At 46.1% G+C, this 26,352-nt stretch overlaps 1 protein-coding gene across 5 annotated transcripts in view; it reads left to right on the forward strand.

Annotated features, from left to right (window-relative positions):
• LOC123343656 (syntaxin-binding protein 4-like) overlaps positions 1-26,352 on the forward strand; it is a 158,279-nt gene that overhangs the window by 90,432 nt on the left and 41,495 nt on the right. For all 5 annotated transcript variants that reach the window (XM_044978889.1, XM_044978887.1, XM_044978890.1 and 2 more), the window contains exons 3-7: positions 8,913-9,008; positions 9,669-9,738; positions 11,291-11,365; positions 24,264-24,349; positions 25,074-25,200. In XM_044978889.1, the coding sequence (XP_044834824.1) occupies positions 8,913-9,008; positions 9,669-9,738; positions 11,291-11,365; positions 24,264-24,349; positions 25,074-25,200 (454 nt within the window). The remainder of the gene's footprint in view (positions 1-8,912; positions 9,009-9,668; positions 9,739-11,290; positions 11,366-24,263; positions 24,350-25,073; positions 25,201-26,352) is intronic.

The raw sequence follows: 26,352 nt of genomic DNA on the forward strand, positions 1-26,352 counted from the left end.
ACTGGGTAGAAGTACTGTACAGGGCACGTAGGTGAGATGAGAGAGCTTTTAGACTGATGGTTAGTATGATGGGTGCCACCTGGAACTGGGGTACCACTGAGCCCCCTGACACACCAGCCTGGGCTCCCTCTCACACTGTACTGCTGTGACAAGCTGCAAAACCCTCCAGCCTGCACTTTCACCAGCATTCACACAGGTAGGGACACACCCAGCTGCAGTTACACACAGGCTCTCTAACCACCAGCTTCCCAGCCCGGGACCCCAGAGCAGTACTGTCCTGCCCTGGTCAAATCTGGCCAGTATATGGGTTTAATATCCAGTCCGCCTCTCCCTCAATGTGGAGAGAACAATGCACGCATGTGGTAACCAAGCAGAGATTTTCACCAAGCACTCCAGTCAAAACTCACTGATTTCGACTAAAACAAAATCCATCTTTTGTAGTTAATAAACTTAAGTGATTATAAGACCCAGTAAACAGATCAAAGCAGATTACCTAGCAAATAAACAAAAAAACACAAACTATGCTTAATATACTAGATAGATTGGATATGAATTAGGAGAGTCTCACCCTGAGAAATGATACAAGCAGGCTAAGGATTCTTAAGGGACAAGCTGCACTTGCTTTACAGCTTGGACTCTCCTGGTGTTTCATACACAGGCTAGAAATCCCTTTAGCCTGGGTCCAGCACTTCCCCCAGTTCAGTCTTTATTCCTCAGGTGTTTCCAGGAGTTGTCTTGTGTGAGGAGTGAAGAACCACAGATGATGTCACTCCCCACCTTATATAGCTTTTGCATATGACGGGGACCCTCTGTTCCAAAGCTTGATTCCCAGACCAGTCTGTGGAAAAATACTGACATCCCAAGATGGAGTCCAGCATCATGTGGCCTGGTCACATGTCCTTGTAGAATCATAGCAGCCATCACTCACAGGCTGTCTGTAGTGTTCTCAGGAAGGCTCACCAGGTGTGAGATAAGCTTCTCCTATTGTTCTCCCTAATAGCACATTTCCCTGAATAGGCCCTTCCCAACCAGCTGTCTAGACTGAAAGCATCGTGTCTAGTGGGCATTACCCAGGTGTAACTACATTTGAAATACAGATACATCCTCAATATTCATAACTTCAGATACAAAGTGATTCATGCATACAAATAGGATAATCGTATTCAGCAAATCATAACTTTTCCAATGATCCCTCACATGACTTATCTTGCATAAAATGCATCATAATTTTGCTATAACCATATCATAATAATATCATTATGAAGAATATGGGGTGCAGTGTCACAGCGGGTTGAAGTTGTTTGTCTTTAGAAACCATGTATGGATTTTGTTTTGTGACGGGAGCTGGATATCACAGGGAACGCTTCAAAGGGGCGCTGGGACTGGGGTGCACTTACTGATAAACTACAAAGTCAAGTGGGGGCTGAGGAGATTGTTTGGGTGGGTGATGGGCTGCTATTGTCAGGGAGCTGGCACTCAAGTAAGCACCAGCAAGGTCTGTCTCGCTGGAGGTAGGGGGTAGCCAGGTGACTCTCAGTCCTGGGTAACCCGAGAAAGCATCACAGGTTCAATTGAAACTAGACCCGCTAATGGGGGCGAGGTTTGCTCAGGTTCCCAATGAAGGAGTCTGGTTGGACTCCCTAGAACAGGAGTGGCCAGCCTGTGGCTCAGAAGCCACATGCGGCTCTTCAGAAGTTAATATGCGGCTCCTTGTATAGGCACTGACTCTGGGCTGGAGCTACAGGTGCCAACTTTCCAATGTGCCGGGGGGGGAGGGGCAGCTCACTGCTCAACCCCTGGCTCTGCCACAGGCCTTGCCCCCACTCCACCCCCTCCCCTGAGCCTGCCATACCCTCACTCCTCCCCCCGCAGAGCCTTCTGCACACCACAAAACAGCATTCGGGAGGTGCAGGGAGGGAGAGAGCGGGGAGCAGTGATCCACGGAGCTGCTGGTGGGCGGGAGGCGCTGGGAGCTGATGCGGGGGGGTGGGAGGCTGCTGATGTATTCCTGTGGCTCTTTGGCAATGTACATTGGTAAATTCTGGCTTCTTCTCAGGCTCAGGTTGGCCCCTAGAAGATCAGGGAGAGGTCAGCTGCCTAAGTTTTACATATGGCCAGAAGGCTGTGACCATTCTCTGTGCATAAGGATCAAGTGACACATCCATACCTTTGTTGTTGAGGAGTTGCACCTTGAAAGACATTCAGAACCAGAAAAGGCAGCTTGCTTGTTGAGCGGGCATCTCACTGTGGGCACGTCACCTGGCGTTCCAGAAGCCTCGCTGTTTGCCAGTGGGTTTCTGGGTGAAGTGTAAGGTGCTGGTTGTAACTCGAGCTGGTTGAAAAATGCAAGTTATTTTCCATGGGAAACTTTTAGAAAAAAATCATTTAAAAAGAAATGCCTGTGAATGTTCTTCATTTTTTTGATGGAAAAAATTGAAAACAGAAAAATCGTTGGTTTTCAAAAACTTTTCTGTTAAAAAAAGGTTGATTTTCGAGAACTTAAATATGTTCCTAAAAAGTTTCTGTTTTTTTGAGGAAAACGTCAACCAAAATGGACATTTTTGCAAAGATTTTTGTTTTGGTCAAACAAATATAATGATATGGAAAAAAAAATTGTTCTGGTCAAACAAATATAATAATATGGAAAAAATTCTGACCGGCTCTAGTTCTAAACTATGAAGCCAGAGTTTTAAACTGTGATGACCTGCCTGCTTCAGAAGCCACATCCGAGACCAGTGGAGGAGCTCAGACTATAAACAAGAAGAAACTATTAGCACGGCTTTCTCTGTGAGAACCCTTTGACTTTGGAACTCTCTCTGCCCTGGGTCCAGAATAGCCCCCATCCAATGGCCATCAGTTCATCTCGTCACCTGATCGTTTGGAAAAGGGTGAGAATCCTAAGGGTGATTAATCGATAGAGGAGGAGAATTGTTCCTACCTTTAGTGTGCCTGGCTTGCTGGCTGCAGGTCTCCTGGGATGGGTGGAATGGCTGCAGTTTAGCTCTGGTGAGGGGAATTTGATGTCTCGGGCATCCGGAATGAATAGGCAGGTAGGTGCGTGCAGAAATCTAAACAAGGCCACAGTATGTTGAGATGTTTATTGCTGATGAGGAAATTCAGCCACACAACTCCCATTAATTGTAATGAAGGGAAGTAGTGTTGCTAAATCTCTTTGTTGGCTTTGCAGACCTCCATCTAGATCCCTTAGCATGGCATTAAGGTGATGGATCTCCCCCAGAGGCTGCTCAGTAAAACTATTGATTTCTAAAAGCTGTCCTATTGATTAGGATTTTTCAGAGCTGTTTGAGGAGGAAGCCACGGGGCATAAAGAACCTGGGAGGTTGCTTTTCCAGTGGCGCTACAGCATCCCATGTTGGGGATGTGGGACTGAGCATTCTTTGGCTTGTATTCTGCCTTCTGAATATCCTCATTCCGCCTTGGATTCAGAGCAGTCAAATGTCTGATCAGCAGTGGATCTCTGGGAAGATTTGTTAATTAAAGCCAGCATTCTTAATCCCACTGTCCAGAGCCCTAGAATCGGGATTTAATGAGCCCATGACAAATCAGTCTCCTCTGCCTTTTCCTGCCAAGCAGCTTATGTAGTTCGGCATTGCTGTGTGTAAGCACCATAAAACCCCCTGCATTAAAATAACATCAGCTATGCCACATTCAGAGGCAGAAATGTGTTGTGGTAGTCCCTTAGGAAAGAAGCCTTAAAGCAGGGGATGCTCTTCCTCTGCTCTTCATACACAGAAATCTCTCAAATGCTATGTAGGAATATTTGGTCCTGATTCTGGACTATGGTCTTGCTCCTGTGTATGACTCCAGTGGTATAAAGGGGCTGGAAGCCAAGTGGATCCTTTCCCCACCAAGAAATTCCCATGGTGGTCTGGAGGAACTTACTGAGGAAGTTCATGCACTGAAAGCTCAGCTGACACTGAGAGGGCATGGCTTGCTTTAGATCATATGATCTTAACTGGCATACACAGGTTGGTGCAATGAGGAAAGAGACCTGCTGGCTGGAGTTATTAGGGTGCTGCTGTATGAAACCCCACTGCCTTGGAGTTCTCCATGGCACTGACAGGACACCAGCTTTAATCCGTTAATATTGCTAGAATCCTAAATGCAATGTTCCCATCTTTTCAAAATGAAAATCTAGGACTCTTCTGTGGCACTGTTGTTCAGGGTTGTGAAATACTCATGTGCTCAGCATTCTGGCTCCTATCTCTGATCTGCTCTGCCCATGTCACAAAAGCTCCATCTAAAAGCTGGAGCCTCTACTGCTTCTTCCAAAGTATCTCTGGAGGCAGTGGTAGCTTCCTAACCCTCTGTGACTCAGCCACTAGATGGTGCCATGCAACATGTGCCGAGCCGCGTATGTTAGCAGCGACATTTCTGTTCCCTGTGTTAAGTCTAGTGCTTGATTGGATTGTGGGAAAAGCTGAAGATCTCTCTCTCTCTCTCTCAGGGGCTGAAGATGTGTCTGTCCACAATAATGGTCCCATGATACAGCTCTCATAGTCTGATCAGAGACATTGGAGCTGGGTGTTAGGGATTTATCCATCAGCACAATTTGATTTGGCTGAATTTGTCTAGTTGAAATGTTGAAATGATTTGATGGGGAGGTCTCTGGAGACATTCCTGAGCTATAGTTTCCTTGGATACTCTACTCCGTGGCAACTGATTTGCATGTGCATTATTTATAAGTTGTGGTTCATGCTGTGTCATTGGGCACCCAGGTCATATACTTTTGTTTCTGCTCCTCACTGCATGATTCCCAAACCTAGTCAGTTTACAGGATGGGTCCACCAACCTTGCAGCTGTGCAGACTACATGTTTGGAAGGCATTCCCTTTCCCCAAGCATTTCTACAAATCAGACATTGCTCCCATGCTGTTTTGGCTGGGGAAAGCAAATGAAAGGGATGGTGAATGCCATAGAATCATAGAAAAGCAGGGCTGGAAGGAACTTGAGAGGTGAAGTTCAGACCCCATGTGCTGAGGCAGGACCAGGTAAACCTAGACACTCCGTGAGGTGTTTGTCCAGCCTGTTCTTAAAAACCTCCTGTGATGGGGATTCCACAACAACCCTTAGGTGAAAGCCTGTTACGGTGCTTAATTAGCCTTAAAGTTTTTCCTAATATCCTACCAAAATCTCCCTTGCTGCAGATTAAGCCCATTACGTCTTGTCCTACCTTCAGTGGACATGGAGAACCATTGATCACAGTTGCTTTGTAACAGCCCTTAATGTATTTGAAGACTATTGTCCGGTCCCCACTCAGTCGTCCTTTCTCAAGACTAAACATGCCCAGTTTTTTTAACCTTTCCTCTGAGGTCAGGTTTTCTAAACCTGTTATTATTTGTTGCTCTCCTCTGGACTCTCCAATTTATCCACATCTTACCTAATGTCTAGCACCCAGAATTGGAGACAGTACTGCAGCTGAGGCTTCATCAGTGCCTAATTGGAGCGGGACAGCTACCTCCTGTGTCTTGCATTCAGCACTCCTGTTAATACAACTCAGAATGAGATCAGTTTGTTTTTGCAACTGCACTACATTGTCAACTTGCATTCAATTTGTGATCCATTGTAACCCCCAGATCCTCTTCACCAGTACTACCACCTAAGCAGTTCTTCCCCATTTTGTAGTTGTGCGTTTCCTTATTGAATTTCATCTTGTTGATTTCAGACCAATTCTTTAATGTGTCACGGTCACTTTGAATTTTAATTCTGTCCTCCGAAATGCTTGCAATCCCTTCCAGCTTGATGTCATTACTCTCCACTCCGTTATCCAAGTCATCAATGAAAATATTGAAGAGTACCAGACCCAGGACAGATCCCGTGGGGCCCATTAGATACACTCTCCCAGTTTGATAGCAAAGCATGGATAACTACTCTTTGAGTACCATCTTTCAACCAGTTGTGCAACCACCTTATAGTAACTTCAGCTAGACCACATTTCCCTAGTTTGCTTATGAGGATGTCATGTGGGACTGTGTCAAAAGCCTTACTAACATCAAGATATATCACATCTACTGCTATTCCCCCCCCCGTCCCCAATAACCCTGTTAAACAAAGAAATAAGGTTGGTTTGGCATGATTTGTTCTTGATAAATCTGTGCTGGCTATTCCTTATACCTCTATTATCCTCTATGTGCTTACAAATTGATTGTTTAATAATTTGTTCCAGAATCTCTCCAGGTATCAAAGGGAGGCTGACTGGTTTATAATTCTCCGGGCCTCTTTGTTTCCCTTTTTAAAGATAGGTGTTATGTTTGTCCTTCCCCAGTTCTCTGGGACCTCATCCATTGTCTGAGTTTGTGAGGATAATTGCTAGTTCCTTAAGGACCTGAGGATGAATTTCATCAGGCTCTGCTGTCTTGAATATATCTAACTTATCTAATATTCTTTAACATGTTCTTTCCCTAGTTTGGCATGCATTCCTTTCCCCGTATTAATATTAATTTTGTTGAGTATCTGGTCATCAATAAAATAGGGATTAAACTCCTCAGCCTTCTTGACATCAGTTATTAGCTCTTTTTCCCCAGTAAGTAGAGGACCTATGCTTCCCTTTGTCTTTCTCTTGCTCCTAATGTATTTAAAGAACCTCTTCTTATTGCCTTTTATGTTCCTTGCTAGGTGTAAGTCATTTTGTGTCTTGGCCTTTCTGATTTTGTCCCTATATGCTTGCGCTATTCTTTTGTCCTCTTCCTTAGCAATTTGTCCATGTTTCCACTTTTTGGTAGGATTCCTTTTTGATTTTCAAGTGACAGCCATATTGGCCTCTTACTATTCTTCTTAACTTTCCTTCACATCTGGATAGTTTGTAGTTGTCTTTAATAATGCCTTATTGAGAAACTGTCAGCTCTCCTGAACTTCTTTATCCTGTAGAATTTCTTCCCTTGGGACCTTACCTACCAGTTTTCTGAGTCTGTTAAAGTCTGCTTTTTTGAAGTCCGTTTTCCTTATTCTGCTACTTTGGTGCCTTACCATCCTAAGAGTCATGACATTTATCATTTCATGGTCACTTTCACCCAAATTGCATCCAACCTTCAGATTCACAACCAATTCCTAACTGTTGGGCAGAATCAAGTCTAAAATGGCTGTCCCCCAAGTTACTTCCTCCACTTTGTGAAATAAGAAGTTATCCCCAATAAGAATTTACTGGAATTTTATGTTTTGCCATATTACTTCTCCAACAGATGTCAGGGTAGCTAAAGTCACTCATTACTACCAGATCTTGTTTTGGATATTTCTGTGTTTATTCTAGAAGTCCTTCATCCACCTCCTCTTTCTGATCTGGTGGTCTATAGTAGACCACAAGCATGTAGTGGTCTACCTATATTTTTGTCCCTTTTATCTTTACCCAGAGATGTTTAACTGGTCTGCCTCTCACCTTCTTCTGGTCCTCAGAAGAAGTGTGTATATATATATGAATAATGCCAGTATATATATATATACTTACTTTAATGCAACATCTCCTTTCTTTTCTCCCCACTTGTCCTTCCTGAACAAGCTATACACCTCTATTCCAATATTATTTCAGTCATGAAATTTATCCTGACAAGTCTCTGTGATGCCAATTAAGTAATAATTTAGCTTATATACTAATACTTCTAGTTCTTCCTGTTTATTTGGTATACTCTTGCATTTGTGTGTAGACATCTAAGCAGATTCCTCCATCGATTTACCTCTTGTTGCTATTATGACCTTATTGTAATTTTCCATCTCTCCCCCACAAAACCCTCCCAACATTTAGCCCTCTGTTAACGTCGCCATTTTTTATGCTTACCTGTGGGTAGCTCTTCCCCTTCTTGGTCAGGTGGACCCTGTCTCTTCCCACGAGTCCTCCTTCCCAGAACAGCATCCCATGGTTGAGGAAGCCAAAGGTCTCCCATCGACACCCATCTGCGCAGCCATGCATTCATCTCCAGAATGCATGTGTTTCTGCCTGGGTCCTTTCCTTCAACCAGGAGGATGGACGAGAACACAATCTGTGCCCCTGACTCCCTCACTCTCACTTGCAGAGCCCTATAGTTGCTGCTGATCTCTTTCAGTGTCATATCTGGCCGTATCATTAGTACCCACATGGATGAGCAGCATGGGGTAGTGGTTACACTGATGGATGTGTCTTGGCAACCTTTCCATAATGTCTCAGATGTGGGCTCCAGGCAGGCAGCACACTCCCAGGACATCATGTCAGGTCGGCAGATGTAAGGCTCCATCCAGAAGGGAGTCACCAACCACTGGAACCCTACATCTCCCCCTCTTAGGTGTGGTGGCCTTGAGCTTCCCAGCCTTGGGAATAAGTACCTCCTCCTCCTCGGCCATTGGGGTCTGCTCCTCACCTTCTGTTGCCAGTTGAGCACACTGGTTCTTGACCACTTTGGACAGAGGACCTGGGTCAGGGGTGGAGCACTGTCCACTGCCCAAGGTGGCCAACAGTCACTCTCCTCCCTGCAGCGCAGCCAGTTCCTCCTCCTCTGGTGTTGCCGTAGTAATCTGTAGCTGGCTTGCATCATCCACCCCAGATATTTCCACATGCGTCCTGTTGATGAAGCCATCTGAGTGAATTTGCTGTTTATACTTGAGTGAATTTTGCCATATTTGTGCGGTATTTTCCCAACGTTGACTGGCATTATTCAAACCCTGGGGAAGTAACATCATCCCAAGTATTAGTTCCTCTTATGTGGCTTTGTGTTGGATTTGTCTTGTGTATAAAGCAAAGGCTTCATCCCCCTGGTGAAATCTGTGGAATCAAGCTGGGGGTGAAGGGGAGGTTGTATTCATGGCATGGGGTGATGTTGGTTAGCTGTGTTTGGAGCTGTCACTCTCCATGACCCCCATGGTAGCACTTTCCTGTGGAAGTTATGTCTGGTGCTAGCTGCTGTGTAATTGAGTGACTTTTCTTCCTAGGTATTAAGGTAATCGGTGGCATCAAGGAGTTGACAAGAGAAGAATATGGAGTTTATGTAAAGAGGATCCTACCAGGGGGCGTGGCTTATGCTGATGGTGAGTTACAAGCCATGGAAAATTGAGTAGTGATATTATATTTGTTCACATCAAGTAGTTATACTGATCCTGTTTCTGATGCTTCTTCCTAAACCTGCTTCTAGATCTGGCAAAGTATTTTCATGTCTAAGGTCAAATGTGCTCTCTTATTTCTAAAGTGTTTATATAGGGTGTTTAGATGTCATTCCACCCCCTGCACAGAGACACATCCATGCTACACAGCAGATTCTCTCCATTTTAGGATTCTCCGTTTAAAATCAGATCTCATTAGTCGTATGCTGCTTCCAGGCCAGAAAGACCTCCCGAGACACTTGCTCGATTTTGCTCGCTCTTCGCGCAGGCAAACCTCCAATGAGTTTCTCCTGAGTAAGGAGGGAGGGGGAACTGGACAGAATTCTCAGGATTTGGCCTCTTTGAACCCAAGGAAACATTGTTTTTTTCCCCAACAGAATTGTGTCTTTCGATCAGTTAACCAATGTGTCTAACAATCCCAACTAATCTAAGATGTATAATCATTAGCATCTCCAGATACAGGAACAATTCTAGATCCCTGCAAAACCTTCTGCCTTTTTTGATTTTTCCTTATGCCTTCCAGGGAATTAAAGCATAGTACAGGAAGAATTAACCATCCATTCAATGTCTCCTGGTTTCTTTGTTTAGGACGCTTGCAGCCAGGAGACCAGATCTTGGAGGTCAATGGCGATTCTTTGATTGGAGTCACGAGTGAGAGGTACCATATCCAAATGCATTCATTTCAGTTCCATGAAGTCCTGTAACGTGTGTTGGGGAACAGTTGGCATGAAGAACATTGCAGTGTTGCTGCTGTCCGTGTTCTGTACATAAACAATGGGCTTCTGGTTCCAGTGCTATCCATCCAACACTTCTTTCCTAGACCAGCATCCCTATAAAATTCTTCTTCTATTAAGAAAAGCTTCCTTGTAATAGAGCAAAGAACCCCAAACTGTATTGGAAGTGACTTTAACTTTCATCCAGAATGCAAACTCAACCTGAACCCACCCACCCACTCTCTGAGGTCAGAGGAAATGGAGAGAACTTCATTGCCCCAATATTTTTTTACTTTGACTCTCTGTGCAATAACAGTGCACCCGACACTATGCAAACACAGCAAAAGACAAAAGTCTGATTCTGGGCTGCACCTTTTATGTAGGAAGGTAAAGGCTCTTTATACCAGTTTTGTGCTTCCTGGTTCTGGGCTGTTCCAGGAGTCGAAGTGGCCCTGGGCATAAGTCAGGGTAGCCCAGAGGGCTGCTTTACCTTATGGTAGCCTTACATGCCTCACTATGAGCTACTTAGCATCCCAGAATTATTACAGTGCTGAGTGTGCTGGACCTTCCCTCTCCTGTCTGTGATAGGCCCCCACTCTCAAACCCCATTTCCCAGCATGTCCCTCTGCTGGCAGCCAGGCAGGAGAACAGCCAATGTAGCACTGTGTTCATGGGCCCAATACAGCTCCTGCACGGGGAATCCGCTGGAGGGCCGCATTCTGACCCATGTCTCTGTGCTCCAAGGAGGTTGCAGCGTAACCCAGACACCAACAATGCATGAATGAGAAAATTCAAATGTCTAAGAGGAATGGTTGAAGGGTTACACTTTCAGAGGTGCCTGTTGTTCTTTAAATAGTGTAGCAAATTTGTGGCTGCCTCGGAATTTTTCATTGTCACCATGCTGCCCAAAACAGCCACATGGAGACTTGGAAAATAGCAGGCATAGGACCCTAATCTTCCTGCTCCGAAAGTACTGGCCCCTTTTACTTTAGGTGACAGAAAATCCCCATTAGATTTTAGTAGCATAGGGCCTATGGCACACAGATAAGTCTCTCTCTATGTCCAACCAGTAGAGAGCAGACACATGCTCTGTGGGCTTGATTCATGACTGTGCCTGGGCTCTGCATGTGTGGTGCTCTGATTCTGGCTGGGCGTAAGGGAAGGAAGGCTTGCAATGTAAACGGTAGTGAGGAGATACTTGCTAATAGATTGGCCTTATTATTATTTGAGGGTCCCCAGCTAGTGCAGCAGTGAGGAAACTCAGGCTGTGATTTACCTTTCCTCCAGTTCTGCTGGCAGACAAGGTAATCGGGAGCCTGGGAGATGTTCTGTCTGCCAGTGGCCCTCGCCAAAAAGCCATCATTAAAGTTTGCCCAAAACATGGCTCACTGTTGAGTTTGACATGCTGATGTGTGAGCCCTCTGCCACATAACTGTGGCCCAGTATTGCTCTCTTGTCCTCTTTTTGAACCTGATAGTCATTCTTGTCTTCCCACAGAGCTGTGGATATTCTCAGGACAGCCTCCGCCACCAGCCACATGCGCCTTCTAATAGCTCGAGATGATGATGCCAGGTGAAGTTTCATTGTATTCCACCAGGGGTAGGGGGCAGGGGAATTTGTTTGTACTCTATATACATCTATGATATTTGTGTGTGTGTGTATGTGTGTGTGTGTGTGATATAAAATAAATAGGAAAGTGGTCAGGGTCATTGGGTTCTTTGTAGCTGTACTCGTACTACAGCTCTAAAAGGGCCTTGGTTAGTCTCAGCGGTGCTGCCTGCATAGTGAGGGTCTTTTTTTTTTCTTCTTCTCCCAATTAAAACGTGGCGCAGGAATGATCAGCTTTACACTACACAAAAATAAAATCAAAAGTCCTAAGGAAAATGGCCAAAGTCACATTAACCCTAAAACTTCTTTTTTAAAAGCTGTAACTGAACGGAAAGCAAAGCCACCTTCTCTCAGGTCCGAATCCTGCCCCCAGCTCTGGGGAAATGGGCTGTGTGCTAGGTCTGTGGAGGAAGCGCTGCTCCACCCCTTGGGCCATTGGGCTCTTCCTCAGGAGTTACTACTATCGCTGCAGTAGCTTTCATGGACACTACCTGGTCTTGGCCCCTTCCCGGGGGGAGCGGCTGTGGAACTGTGTGGTAGCAACCTCACTTCTAAGTCCTCTCCCTTTAGGATGGAGCATAGGAATCCCCTCCGGATCTGTGTTGTATGGTGTACTGATGCCTAAATTGATTCCTCAAATCCTTCCCCGTCTGGGCTGTGGAACAGCTCTGGTTCTGTTACATCATAGGCCCTCTGAGCCCAGGAAGAGGACAGCAGGATTCACCCTTCATCTTCTAAATGCATGTGCAGAACTGATGCAGGTGTCCACAGTCCAACTGCTGTGGGAGGGTCTGAGAAGCAGTCAGCTACCTCCTCCAGGAGGAAACCTCTGCCTCCAGAGGGGGAGGTTAGCTTCGTCCCAGATCCCCTCTGCCAGTTGCTTCCCCTGAAGATCTTGCTTTCTGTGGGCATGGTGAGAGGGACGGTTAGGGATTGGCCCAGACTGAAGCTGATGGTGAGACATCCAAAATGAGGTGTCAGGAAAATGAGGCTGAGAGGTGGGGTTGTATTTAAGGAGACAAGTCAGGAGTGGACAGGTTGGTTTGTGAGTGATTGATTTAAAGATGGTAGCTAAAGCCCTGGGGGGTGGCTACAATCACCTAGAGAGAGGATGCAGAGGGCAAAGAGGAGTGGGCCAAGGACAGAGCCCTTCAGAATAATTCATATTTCTCGTCTATATTTTTCTGTCCTCCCAAGATTTTAATTTTCTCCTCTGGGTCTTGGCCATTTGTTGATAAGCTGTAAGACTACTTGTTTTGCCCCCACATGATCACTTCTGAAAGCTTCTCAAGTCCCAAATCTCGTCAGACCAAGAGGGATACCGTGCTACTGAGTGTCCTGGAGAAGTGCTGGAGTTGCCACATGTAGGGAGCCAAGAGACATACAGAAAATGTAGTAATTTAGACATAAGGCTGCCAGGTGGACAGGACAGCACAAGTAAATTGGAATATCTCAATTGCATGTGCTTAGCACAAACAGGAGACTCAGCTGGCTACATAAGAGCTTTGGACTGTTGCTTAGAATGGGATGTTCACCTGAACTCTGGCAATAAGCCATCGGGACACATCTTTAATACCCTTCAGGCGGAAGCCTGTCCGGTTGCACTTTAATGAGTGTGACAGCTATGTGCTCTCTTTTTTGTAGAGAAGCAAAAAAAAAAAATAGTACTTTGCCACCCGGCCAGGAGCCAAAAGCTGGGATGACTGCATATCTGCTTAGTTGCTGATACTATAATCTCTTATTGGATCTTAATAAATGAAATCTGTACAAATAGGCATTCTGTATAAATGTTGGTTTTGAGAAATGAAGCAGGCCAGTGTATTCTGAGCCCTGGTTTTGGTCTGTTGCTGTTTCCAAACCAGAGCTGCACATCTTGGTTAATCTCAGCATCGTGCCAAGGTGCCTAGGCCATGGCAGAAAGCTTGACTATGTTGTTCCCAAGGAATTCCTGTGCACTTGGGCTGTAAACAGAAAGTCTGTAGTGAAAGTGTAACAAAGGCCTGATCCTGCATTACAGACATCAGTGGGTCTTTGTCCTAGGGTGAAATCCTGACCCCACCAATTGACTTTCATGGATGCAAGATCTGATCCTAAGTGAGGTTGGAAGGTGAGAAGATGATAGATGCTTAAGACTAAGCCTTCATCTTGGGAACACCAGGAATGGGAGATGAGTGGTAGGGAGCTGATACAAGTCTGACAGCTCAGCCAGCAACTAATACAAAGCTGAGAACTTCTCTGAGGGAAGCACCAGGCATGGACCTGAGCCATGATGTTCAAAACCTGATCCAAGCTTTCTAGTTAGAGGTGTTTGCAACTGGGTTTTCTGCTTGGGCCTGTCTCTACTTTGGCTCGGTCCTCATGAGAGAGAAAATGCTGCATTGTGATGCAAGGGGAAGGATGACAACCTTTGCTCAAACGAGAAGACTTCTCAAATTGTTTTGAGCATACATCCATCACTGAAGAGGAGAATTTGTATCTCAGATAAGGCCTCCCTGCTGTAGTGGAGAAATGGTCCCTGCCTTCTCTTTGGGTGGAAAGGCCCACCCAAAATGTGGGAATTGATCTGACAGTAACGGCTGGGAAGTTAGTCATCTGGATCCTTTGGCTTTATTTGGTCGTTAGCCTTGGATTCAAGGCTACAAAAAAAAAGGCTAAGCCACAAAATCCCAGACAGATAAACATCATATAATTTTACCAGTGCTATGCTGCTCAAAGAGCCTGACTGCAAGCTCGTGGAGGTCAAGGAGAGTCTTTCCACTGATTGGACCAGGCCTTTATTTTGTAAAGTGAGTTAGTGTTTAAAACTGTCATTTCATTAATTAACCATAGATTGATTTTGGGATCTGTTATGGGACAGATTAGGCCCAGAGAACCCCTGCTGGAGGCCTCAGGGTTCTGCCACACCTTGTCCCAGAGAGGAGCAGAAGAGAAGCTCTCCAAGTGGCCTGGAGTAGTTGTGAGGAAGCAGCCAATCAGGATCCAGCAGAATCACATAAAAGGAGCTGCAGGGCTAGAGATGCTCAGTTGCTGCCTGCTGCTGGAGGAGAGAAGCCTGCGTTCCTGGCTGGGTGAAAGAGCAGCAGGACCATGGACAGCTCAGTACTGGGAGGAACCAGGGGAGCAAGGGAAGCTCTTGGCTGGCTGCTGGGACTGCCTAAGGACTGAGCCCAGGGAAAACACCCACAGCTTAGTGGAATTGACAAAGAAGTTCAGCAGGAGCTTGTGCAGATGATGTTCATCTGCCAGAAATGTTTCCCTCTTTGCCGTTAGTGAAGCAGCAGGGGAGAGTTGGCTTGGTTTTGAATTGCCAAGGAGGCGGCCTAGCCAAAGTATTTTATTTCTGGATTGCAACATCTGTCATTGTTTTGATGGACGTGGCTCTGGGAAACTTGGACTAAACGTCTTTTTTTCTCCAGTTCGTATCCTGGCTGAGCCTGGACACCTGCACATTTTTCTTCCTATCCCAGCAGTAAATTGCTATCTCTGCCCTTCCCCCTGGGCTGGCTCAGTGACTCTGGCCTGTGAGAAGAGGGAAGTGGAGCCAAGGCCACTCCCTCCCTGGAGCAGGTAGGAAACTGGTGAATAGCTCTGCTTATTCCTACACACCCAGACCAAAGTCTAGAGGTGGGTGGTTCTCAGTCACCCCTCATCCCTTATGCAGAGACAAAATCAGAAGCTAGCTCTAGGCCAGGGGTGGCCAACCTGTGGCTCCGGAGCCACATATGGCTCTTCAGAAGTTAAAATGCGGCTCCTTGTATAGGCACCGACTCCGGGGCTGGAGCTAAAGGCTCCAACTTTCCAATGTGCCGGGGGTGCTCAACTCCTGGCTCTGCCATAGGCCCCTTCCCCTTCCCCTGCTGTGCCCTCACTCCTTCCCCCTCCCTCCCAAAGCCTCCTGCATGCCACAAAATAGCTGATTGGGAGATGCGGAGAGGGAGGGAGAGGTGCTGATTGGCGGGGTTGCCAGTGAGTGGGAGGCGCTGGGATCTACTGATGTATTACTGTGGCACTTTGGCAATGTACATTGGTAAATTCTGGCTCTTTCGCAGGCTCAGGTTGGCAACCCCTGCTCTAGGCAATTAGCCATACTTGGGGAGTGGCGACAAAGAGAACATCTACATTGGATGGTGGAAACACCTGGACAGTCCCCAGTGGGCTCCTCACACTGTGTGCTCTATGTGATGGGCACCATAGCCAGACACAGCAGGGGATAACCCAACTCGGCTCCTCTGGGCAGGTTAGCAGGAGGTGTTCGTCATAGTTATTGTAACAATCAGTTTGTTTCTAAGCCAGTGCCCCTGGGGGCAAGTAATCTGCCATTACCCTTGTTCGTCTGCTTCAAGCTGCTCAGTCATGTTACTAATATCTTAAATTGCAGCAGATGTTTCTAAATATATACATATATGTGTGTGTGTGCATGGCTTTGTCTGAGGCTACGGCTCCTTCGTGCATCTGTCAACGGTGCCTCCAACCACCCCAAGAAATAGATTGCTGTAAACTGATAGGATGCAGACATCCATGGCAACCAAACTTGAAGCAATTTATTTGGTCTTCATTTGCTCTTGGTTCTCTGCTAAATCTGCCAAAGGTCATCCAGAGGGAGAGTTGGGCAGTAATCAGTTTAATTTTTTTTTAAAGATTTGCAGAGATTTTGCTTACATAATCGCCTCACAAAATGTTTAATACATGAATACATATCTCCAAGATTAAAAGGGATGCAGGAGGGGGGAAGGCTTTTTGTGTGTAATTATTTATTTATTTATTTTATCCCATATGATCTTTTAGCGACGTCCTTGAGCTCTGAGGAGTAATCATCCTTCTTTCCACTTTGCTGTCAGGAGCAGTCACTGACGCAGACGCAACCACGGCCGGTGACCCGCTCGGCATGTTGGCCCTTTTTACATCAGCTGTCGGGCTCTGAGAATGACTCAGCCAATCTCTGAGGAACACAGGGAGCCTGATTCTGGTTTCCACAAGGGCCCCCTTACACCACTCTGGTGCCTTAGAGAAAATGAGAATCAGGCCCAGAATTCTTATAACATTAATACATTATGATTAATAGTATCACCTAGGTTACATGCTATTGTTTCTGCTACCTGACTGAATGACTGAAGCATTTTAAAGCTGGTGAGTATTGAATGTGAGGATTAGCTAGAAACTCACTTTTTCAAAAATGAAATTCTTGTGACTCTCTAAGCCCTGGTCTACACTAAGCTCGGGGGTCGAACTAGGGTACGCGAATTCAGCTACGTGAATAACATAGCTGAATTCGAACTACCCTAGTTCGACTTACTTACCGTCCAGACGCCGCGGAAGCGAACTCCGTGGCTCCAGGGTCGACTCCGGCAACTCCTCCTGCCGCGGTGGAGTACCGGAGTTCGAACTAGCGCTTCCGGGGTTCGAACTATCGCGTCTAGATCAGACGCGATAGTTCGAACTCCGAGCAGTCGAACTCGCCGCGTCGACCGTCCCGGTAAGTGTAAACGTACCCTAAGAATAACACTGAATATCACAGGACTTACAGTAAAGTCACAACAGTTGGTGACGTGGGGTAGCTGAAAATCAGTGTATGTGCAGATTGCTGCTTTAAGCATGCATCAGGCTTTCAGTGCTCTGAATGTCTAGTTCCTGGCGTCTCATAGGCTTTATTTATAGAGACAAGCTATTAATTCTAGGGTTTTATTTAGTGTCCCAATCTCTTTTTTCCCATCTGTGGAGCAGAGGGTGAAGTTTCCAGCCACTCTGCTCTCATGTAACCTTTGACGTAGGACTCACCCTTTGTTCTCCCCAGAACACAAGGGCATCACAACAAGGTATTATGGGATAAAACAACAATATTCTGCAGAAAGATTGGCCTCCTGCTGCTTAATCTGTAGCAAAGTCGGCCTGCAGCTGGCTGCTGCTATGCATCCCCTCTGATCTGACTCCACTCGGCAGGTCTGTACAAGTTTCAGGGTTCTGTAACAAGGACACTTCTGTTATCCTAGATTTCAGTATCCTTAGTGAAAAAGGGTGTGTGTGTGTGGTGGGGGGAATTGGGCTGGGAGTACATTATTAAAGGGAAAGTCCCCCTATTTCAGCCCTCTGTTAGTTAAATAAGACTGGACATTTAAGTTCCACAGGAACCTGATAAGATTAAGTATTTTCATACTAGAGCTGGTCAAACAGTAAATCAAACTAAAAACCTTGAAGATATATATATTATTTTAACCTATTTGTGCCTGAAGGCACTGAGCAAGGTTGGATTGGATTCCTGGAGTCAGATTATTCATTAGTCAGTATGCGGACAATATCTGTGCACTTGCAAATCTCCCAAGCTTCATGAAGTTTAGCAAAAAATCATCTATCTGAAGAGTCATACCAGAAAATGCATTACTTGCTGTTCATTATTTACCTTAATGGGATTTTAAGCATGTGCTTAAATGCTTTGCTGAATTGAGGCCTGCAATATCTGTTCTCTGAGCAAGGAGCCCAGACAATACCGTGTGACTTAGGTGTTCGGTCATCTCATGCCAATAGCAACAGGTTGGAGTGGATGGTTTGCAAACAGTTTACAGGCTGAAAATTATTCACCCAAACTGTTGGGCACATAGTGGCTTATCTTCACAGAGCTTGGGATTTGTTAATTGGAAAAAGGGCTAAAATCAAAAATAGGATTTTATGTCACAAATAGTTTGCCAGCTCTATATTCAGCATGTACATTTGTTTGTGGGGTAGGGCTGAAATAATAAGATCTGCTCATCTGGTCATATTCCATTGATTGAACTACTGTGGAAATTGTATTATTTTTTCCAATAAACGGATCCCTGAGGCTCTAAATACAGTTGAGAGGAATATGTAAATACAGACGAGTACAATGAACCAGCTTCTTCTAGCTAAATAATCACTGGAAATTAACTCGCATTACAACACTGATCAAAATTCAGTGCATTAGATCCTACCACCCATGATTCAGAAAGTAAGAGAGGCTGAGGGGGTGTGCTCACCAGATCTCACCCGGCAGCCTGAAAAAACAGCTCAGTCCTGCAAATAGTCACGTGTGAGTAAATTTAAATTGAAAACAATAGAGCTACTACCCTGAGGAAGTTACTCATGCATAATTTTTTGCAGAACCCAGTCCTATAACTGCAGGTGTCCAGTGAATCATGATCCGTTCAGTCAATAACTCCAGTAGTTAGAGACTTCTGAGCAAATTGCTTGTCGAGTTGGTTGCTAGAGCTATGACCAAACCTCCTCGGTTGTGAGAATTAGGGTGGTGCAAAACTGACTTAAAATACTTTGGGGGTTGGGGACGAGGGAAGAATCTCCCATTGTTTCATTTTGAGAGGTTTTAAAGGCTTTGCACCATTTCTCACATAGGATTTTTGCACTGCAACAAATACAGTTTTGAGAGTTCACCTGTTTCACTTTCTCTTCTTCTCTCTTGAACTCTTCTTCATCAGAATAACATTTTGAAGTGTCAAAGCTGGAAACTTAAAAAAAAAATGGAACAGAAGAAAGCAGCCCATTTGCTGGTTTTCACTGAAAGATGGTCTCTTTTGAGTGAAAACTCACATGATTTCAGAGATTTTTCGTAAAGATCCGACCATTTGCTCACAGTTGCAGTGATTTCCCCAAATCTAATGGGGAATTGCATTGAGCCAGCCTTAGCGCCAATGTCCTGACTTGGCCAGCTCCAAATTGGTAACGATAGTCATGTACAAGGCCACTGTGACCTGGCAGGGTGTCTCCCCAGCTTCGCAAGCACTCATTGCCATCCTCAGTCTGCTTTATTTGTCCAAACATAAGCAGCTGACAAAATCAGCTCCTTAGCTCACCCTTTGTCCTAGGGTTTCAGCCTCATCTCCCAAGGGTCTCTGGTAATCCTGCTTCTTGCAGCTTCCCTGTTCCAGCCAGCTCCCTTCTCAGAGCCAGCGTTGCTCCCCTTTTGGGACCGCAGCCTGAGGGCTACCTCCCTGAGCAGCTGGGCCCTTGTTCCAGGGAACCACCACCAGACTTAGCTCCACTCCTCTGTGGTTCCTCTCCCAAGACATAGTCTGCCCTCTGACAAGACTTTTTAGCCCCACATGTAGCCCTTCCTCTTTTAATTGGCTCAGTTGGGCCCACCTGCTCTGACACAGGGGAGCTGGGCCTGGTCTACTTACAGGACCAGCTCCCCTGTGACGGCCATGTTACTGCTGAGGTTGAGATAGTTCAGCATGGGAATGCTTTAAATGCAACAACCCCAGATCACAGGAAACCTGTAGCTCTAGCTGCACTAAGCTGTGGAGTTAGGCATGGGATGGGAGAGACAATGGGTACACCTACACAGCAAACCAAGGTCTGACTGTAGCTCGCTAGCTTTAACCTATCCAGTGTGGGGACAAGAGCAGTGAAGACGTGGTAATATGGGCTTCAGCGTAAGCTAGCTGCCTGTGCACAAGCCTGTTGGGGACGTGGATATGCCCTGGGGTTGCTAGTCCATGCAGTAAAGGAGCGAGCTAAAGGAGGAGTGAAGAGTCCCGCCCAGGAAAAGGAGGAGACAGCGAATGGAAGGCTCACAGAGTCTCAGCTGCAGCCTGGCTTTTGTCGCGGCATAACTCAGCAGTGATACGGGATTATGAGCGAGCGACGGGAAGATGAAGGGTTTTACTGGAAATGATATTAAAGTGAGATTTGTACCAACAGAGTTGATGGAAATTGATGCTCACTCTGATAGCTGCTGTGTTGTAAGGAGCCACTGCCTGAGAAAATGCTGTTCTCTCATCAGCTGCCATGTATCTTTCCCATCAACTTGCCTTGATGTGTGCGCTTGTCACCTCTCTGGGGTTGGCCCCATGGCCTCATGGAGAGCTCTGCTTTCCTGGGCTTGATATCTCAGTTCCCAGGCCAGCACTTACCAGGAGTATAGCCTGAGCTTCCAATTGCTCCGTTACAACTGCTCTAGACAGTTACAGGCGCCATTGATGGACTCAAAAGGGACTAGCCTCTGGTCCTCCTTGGGCAGCACCCTGGTGCCTCTAATGTGAAAGAGGGGAGTGGAATGCCACCTTACTTGATGACAAGTATCCATTCCGTCACACCTCAGCAGCAGCATAAGTACCAGATGCTCACCAACAGATTCCTGTCTGAGCTGTGCAAGCTGAAGGGACACCATTGGTGGAGAAAGAGGCAAGGAGAGGAAAGGAGAATAACAGGCCTACTCTCTTTTCCCCACCATTGTCCGTATTTATTTTCTTTAGAAGTGGGTACAAGCCACAATGTGGGATCCAGATCTGAGCTAGAACTCCCCTAAAGTCTGGAGATATTTGGGTCCAAGTCACCTCTGATTTTCTTTACTTTTCTCCCTCTGTTGTGTCTCACTTCACCTCCTCCCCTGGTATCTAATCCTCCCATTTAAAAAACTATGTCACTCTTAGTGCCATTTGTGGAATAGGTTCTGGTTTCCCCCCTGTTGCATTGGCCTTTCTCACTAGTGATCAAAAAGAGGAGCCTGAGCCAATAGCAACTGCGGTAGGAGATTTTTTTTTAAAATGAATATTTTTTTGATGCTTGATGAGCAATGTGGCATTTTGAAGACTGTGTTAGACTTGCAAGCTATCCTTTTAAGGTGGGGAGGGGTATTCCTGGTCCTGCTTTTAGGCCATGGGGCTCTGTAGTCTAGAATAAGGTGAGGTGAGTTGGGCCTCTCTGTTTCAGGGAGCAGCCTGTTTTGTCTCTCTCTGCTTTTGGGTTTATCGTTCTGAATTCTAAAAAATAAAGCAGTTAAACTGCAACCTTCTGTCAAGAGTATCTTATGTTGTTTATTTCACTTCGTTGTTTGTATGCCACGAGCATAACAAATAGGATTCACTACATTTATTACTATAGGCAGGTAAAGAACTTGGCACCCAAAACTAAATGGAAGAGTCCCATCCCATAGCATTTTGGCCCCCACATTCTAATGCTCTGTCTATAATCCCTAAGTGTTACCCACCATCTGTATCATGCTCACACAGGGCCGGTGCAAGCACTAGGCAAACTAGGTGGCCGCCTAAGGCGCTGAGATTTGGGGGGCGCTGAAAAGCGGTGCCTAAAAATAGAACCAGATAGCAATCAAGACGCAGGCTGTAGGGAGGATGTAGATAAGAACCATGCTCCCAATGAATTGCTCTCCTGCCATTTAGATAGCCAGCGATTAGGGAAGTCCTTTGATTAGATCGCAGACTATAGGGAGGTGATAAGAATCACACTCCCAATGAATTGCTCTCCGACTCCTGCCATTTAGAAAGCCAGCCAAGTCCTTTGATTGTGAATTGATAATTGTACAGATTGCTGTGTTGGTAGGTACATTATTACAGTACTAGCTCCTCTGTCTTGTAGATGGCACAGCAGCAGCCAGAAGGAGAATGGAGCAGTGTGCGGTGGGAAGTGTAAGATCTTCCGCTGGGGCTGAGCTGTGCTGCCAGTGTGGTGCAAGCGGAGCCGGCTTGCACATGGCATGCTCCTCGGAGAGCGGGCAGCAGGTTTTCCAGGGCAGAGACTCTGCTCCCTGGGGAGAGAAGGGAGGGAGGCCGCAGCTGGCAGCTCTGCTGGCTCTTTTGCGTGGATGGGCAGCTAAGTCGCTTTAACCCACCTCCCTGCGCCCCAGCTTTCTACCCTCCCGACCCTGCTTTGGCGTGAGGGCCGCGCACTCTCTGCCTTCACAGTCCTGCCTGCCCCACGCCCCCCTGCTGGAGCAAGAGCCCAGCATTCAACTCCCCAGCCTGGGCACAGGACGGACTCGTGAAGGCAAAGCAGGTCCACACGCTCCCATTGCCCTGTTGCAAGTGCGCTTGGCCCGGTGTTGCTGCATGCCAGGGACTGGAGAGGATAGTGCCCATTTTACCTTATGGCTCTTTGAATCCTACTCCGCCCACTGCCCCCCTCCACACCCAAACCTGGTCTGCTTCCCTTCCCCTCCCCAGCCAAACCCGATCCTCCCAGTGACCGAACTCGGTCTGCTCCCCTTGCACTCCCCAGCCAAACCCGATCCTCCCAGTGACCGAACTCGGTCTGCTCCCCTTCCCCTCCCCAGCCAAACCTGAACCCTCAGTGACTGAACCCGGTCTGCTTCCCTTCCCCACCTAACCTGATACCCCACTGACTCAACCCGGTCTGCTTCCCTTCCGGTCCCCAGACAAACCCAGTCCCCCAGTGACCCAACCCCAGTCTGCTTCCTTCTCCTCTCAGCTAAACTTGAACCGTCACTGACTGAATCCGGTCTGCTTCCCTTCCCCTCCCCAGCCAAACCCGAACCCCCACTGACCAAACCCGGTCTGCTTCCCTTCCCCGCGGAAAAATAAATTCTAAATGATAATGTGTTACTCTGTGACAGTGTATTGTGTGTAATGTATGTGATTTATTTTAAGATCCATGCTATGTTTTTCAAAGTGAAAACAATAACAATGTCAGCGCTGTCAGGTTATTCATTTATTTTCATTAAATATGTAGACTAAATAATTAAATTAATAAATTTTCAAGCTGAACGTGTATTAATTCTAATGAACAATGCCACATTATGCAGTATTCATTTTTTAAAGTTTTTAATAAGCGATGCTGGAGGGAGGTGGCGCAAGGTGGAAGTTTCGCCTAGGGCGCAAAATATCCTTGCACCGGCCCTGTGCCCACAACTTGTTGTTTTAAGTTAAACTGTTGGCTTTAAACTTCCTCCTCTCTATGTATGAATTACAGCAGGGTAGTCAAGGGGGGTGGTTTTAAAACATGTAATATAGCCACAGTTCCAAGGATGATAATTTCACAATTTGAGCTGGTATATTTGACAGTTATTTGCATTTCTTTGACTATTGTGAAAAGACCCACAGATGGCCAATGTGTATTAAAAAAATTTTTTTAGCTTAGTTACAACTCCCCTTAATAGTCAATGTTCAACTTGTATGTCAAATTAGGCTGATGGTTAGAGATGAAATTATCCTGGGCTAGTCCACAAGAGGCATTCTGACCCAGTGGTTAAAGCCCAGGGCTGTGTGCCAGGATTTGTGGGTTCTAGCCTCATCCCTCACAATGGACAAATGACACAACTACTTTGCGCTTCAATTTACCAGTCTGTGTTACTGCGTGAGTAATACCTGAGAGGGATGTCAGGAAGCTTTATCAACATTCATGAAGTGCTTGAAGACTGTGGGATGAAAAGGGGCATAGAAGGGGCCATAATTCAGCTGCAAATGCCAAGCAGAGAATTCCCCCTTTGTAGGGAATTCGCTCCTGATGCATCTGTACTGTAGCTGGCCTCTGCCTCCAACCCCCTAACACACAGTATGGGGCATGCAAAAGTTCCGCTTTACCAAAGAATCTTCTACTGGTGTGAGTTTGATTATGGACTCTAAATCAGTGGCACAAGCTTGAGTTGCTTGGAAACTGCTCTGATTTACATTGGGACCAGGGGCGGCTCCAGGCCCCAGCACGCCAAGCGCGTGCTTGGGGCGGTATGCTGCGGGGGGCGCTCTGCTGGTCGCCAGGAGGGCGGCAGGCGGCTCCGGTGGACCTCCCGCAGACGTGCCTGCGGAGGGTCTGCTGGTCCCGCGGCTTTGGTGGAGCATCCGCAGGCACGTCTGCGGGAGGTCCACCGGAGCCGCGGGACCGGCAACCGGCAGAGCGCCCCCCGTGGCATGCCGCCGTGCTTGGGGCGGCGAAATGGCTAGAGCCGCCCCTGATTGGGACTACCTGTGAGCTGTATCTGGTTCCCTAATGCCTCACCCTGCACCAAGCTGAGCTCCAGCGCACGAGAGAATTAATCCCACAAATTGGTTAGTATGGAATAAACATTATAGGCATTGTTTGCATTGTAAATCCATGCAGAAGTGTACTGAGAGACTAAGTGAATCTGCTGGGCCTTGTCTTTCAGGAGAGAGTTCTCTGAGCTGCTTGAAAAGTTTGGATCTCATAGCAACACAGAATCTGCACGGAGTTCACCTGTTCACCACAGCGGCAGTGAGTATTGAGCTTCTGGGCGCTGAATACTTAACTGCATCTTGGCTGCTTGAGGGGCAGGCACAGTGCAGAAAATGTCAGCCCAATCATGGATACTAAAAGAGAGAGAGAAACAACTTCCTTGAGTGAAACAAGGGAGGATTAGTTGGTATCTAACACTTCTCCAGCTCCCTTAACTCCACCTTCAATGTGCAACAACTAAGGAAAATATTGTGCTAGTAACTTATAATCATGTCTAGTTCTTGTAAAGCAATTTTCAGCAGTGGACCTTAAAGTGTTTTAGAAAGAGAGTGAGTACCACTATCCCCATTTTACACCTGGTGAAACTGAGGGAAGAGCAGTGAAGTGTCTTGTTCAATTCAGTGACCAACACAAGAAGTCAGTGGTCAGACTAGAACCCAGGTTTCCTGGCTACTAGTTCAGTGTTTTGCTTCCTGGATCACGCCACTGTTTCTTTTTGGGAAGAAGCATGTGACACTGAAACACAGTGGTGTTTGTTGTTAATTACCACAATCACAGGTTGGAATTTGTGGTGAGAAGGTAAAACTCTGTTAATTAGTTTAGAAATATACTGATATCATTAACGTCAATGGTAGGTATTTCTGCCTCCAGGTACAGAACCATGAAAGGTGTTTTAATTCTTGACTGTGAGGCAGGGACAGCTGGGAAGGAGTAAGGGGGGAAAATGCTTTCTTTATCTGGACTGTCTTATTTTGTCCTTTAGGTAGATATTTGGAAAGTACATCCTCGGGGTCTTCGTCACGTTCCCAGAGTCCTCTGCTGCTGAGCCCTGCAAATTCTCATGGTCCACTCATTGGAAACTCGGCACATTCCCCACACTCAAGCTCGCAGTATGTATCATATTACTCAACATTAGAGCTCTTTAGGAATTTTTCAATTAATTTTTTTTTCATTGGAAAATTCTGATTTGTCGACAGGAAAACCAATCAATCTCACAATGTTGGAAAAATATGTTGGAAAACTCTGAAATTGTCAATGAATTTTTTGGCCACTTTCTGAATGAAAAATTCTGTTTCCCAGTTCAAAATGACTTTTCATTGTGAAATTTAAGCGATTTAGATTTTGAAAGTTTTTTAAAAAGAAAAAAAGGTAGAAATCAAATTGAAGAATTTTGAAATTACATGTTTCAATTGACCCAAACCAAAAACTTTTTGGTACTTTGATTCATGAAATTTTTTGAAATTTGGACTTTTTGTCTCAATATTGAATGGTAAGAAATTTAAAACTCTCAAAAATATTAATGGGACGGGGAAACCAGCTCTAAGTTACACAGGCATCAACTCATAAAGTCTGCAGGCTTGTCTGTCTGTTTCTAGAACATTATTTGTATTGCCGTAGTGCTTATAGACCCTGAGAGGGCCCCATTGCAGTGTAGCTGTAGCCATGTTGGTCCCAGGATATTAGAGAGAAAAGGTGGGTGAGCCACACAGACCTGAAGGAGAGCTCTGTGTGGCTCGAAAGCTTGTCTCTCTCACCAACAGAAGTTGGCCCAATAAAATATATTACCTCACCCACCTTGTCTCTCAAAGGCATCTAATGGTTTGGGGGGCACAACCTGAGACACCTGAAAGGGCCTGATTTTCATAAAGTGCAGTGCTCCCGCCCTCTAAAAATCAGGCCCTTTAAAGAGGTCTCAACTTAGGCGCCTCAAAATTGGAGAGCCCCAGATCGATAGTCACTTTATCTCTCTCCTTCTTTCTCATTAAAACTATCGTCTAATATCCAGGGCTTGTCTACGCTTAGAACGCTCCAGGAGCACAGCTGTGCCACTGCAGCGCTTCAGCGTAGACGCTACCTACTGGGATGGGCGAGTTCTCCCATTGGCATAGGTAATCCACCTCCCCCAGAGGCAGTAGCTAGGTGGACAGAAGAATTCTTCTGTCCACCTAGCGTTGTGTACACGGGGACTTAGGACAGTTTAAGCACACTGCTCAGGGGCATGGATTTTTCACACCACTGACCGACAGAGTTAAACCAACTTA

The sequence above is a fragment of the Mauremys mutica genome, chromosome 11 (genome assembly GCF_020497125.1).
Source record: "Mauremys mutica isolate MM-2020 ecotype Southern chromosome 11, ASM2049712v1, whole genome shotgun sequence".
Classification (NCBI taxonomy): domain Eukaryota; kingdom Metazoa; phylum Chordata; order Testudines; family Geoemydidae; genus Mauremys; species Mauremys mutica.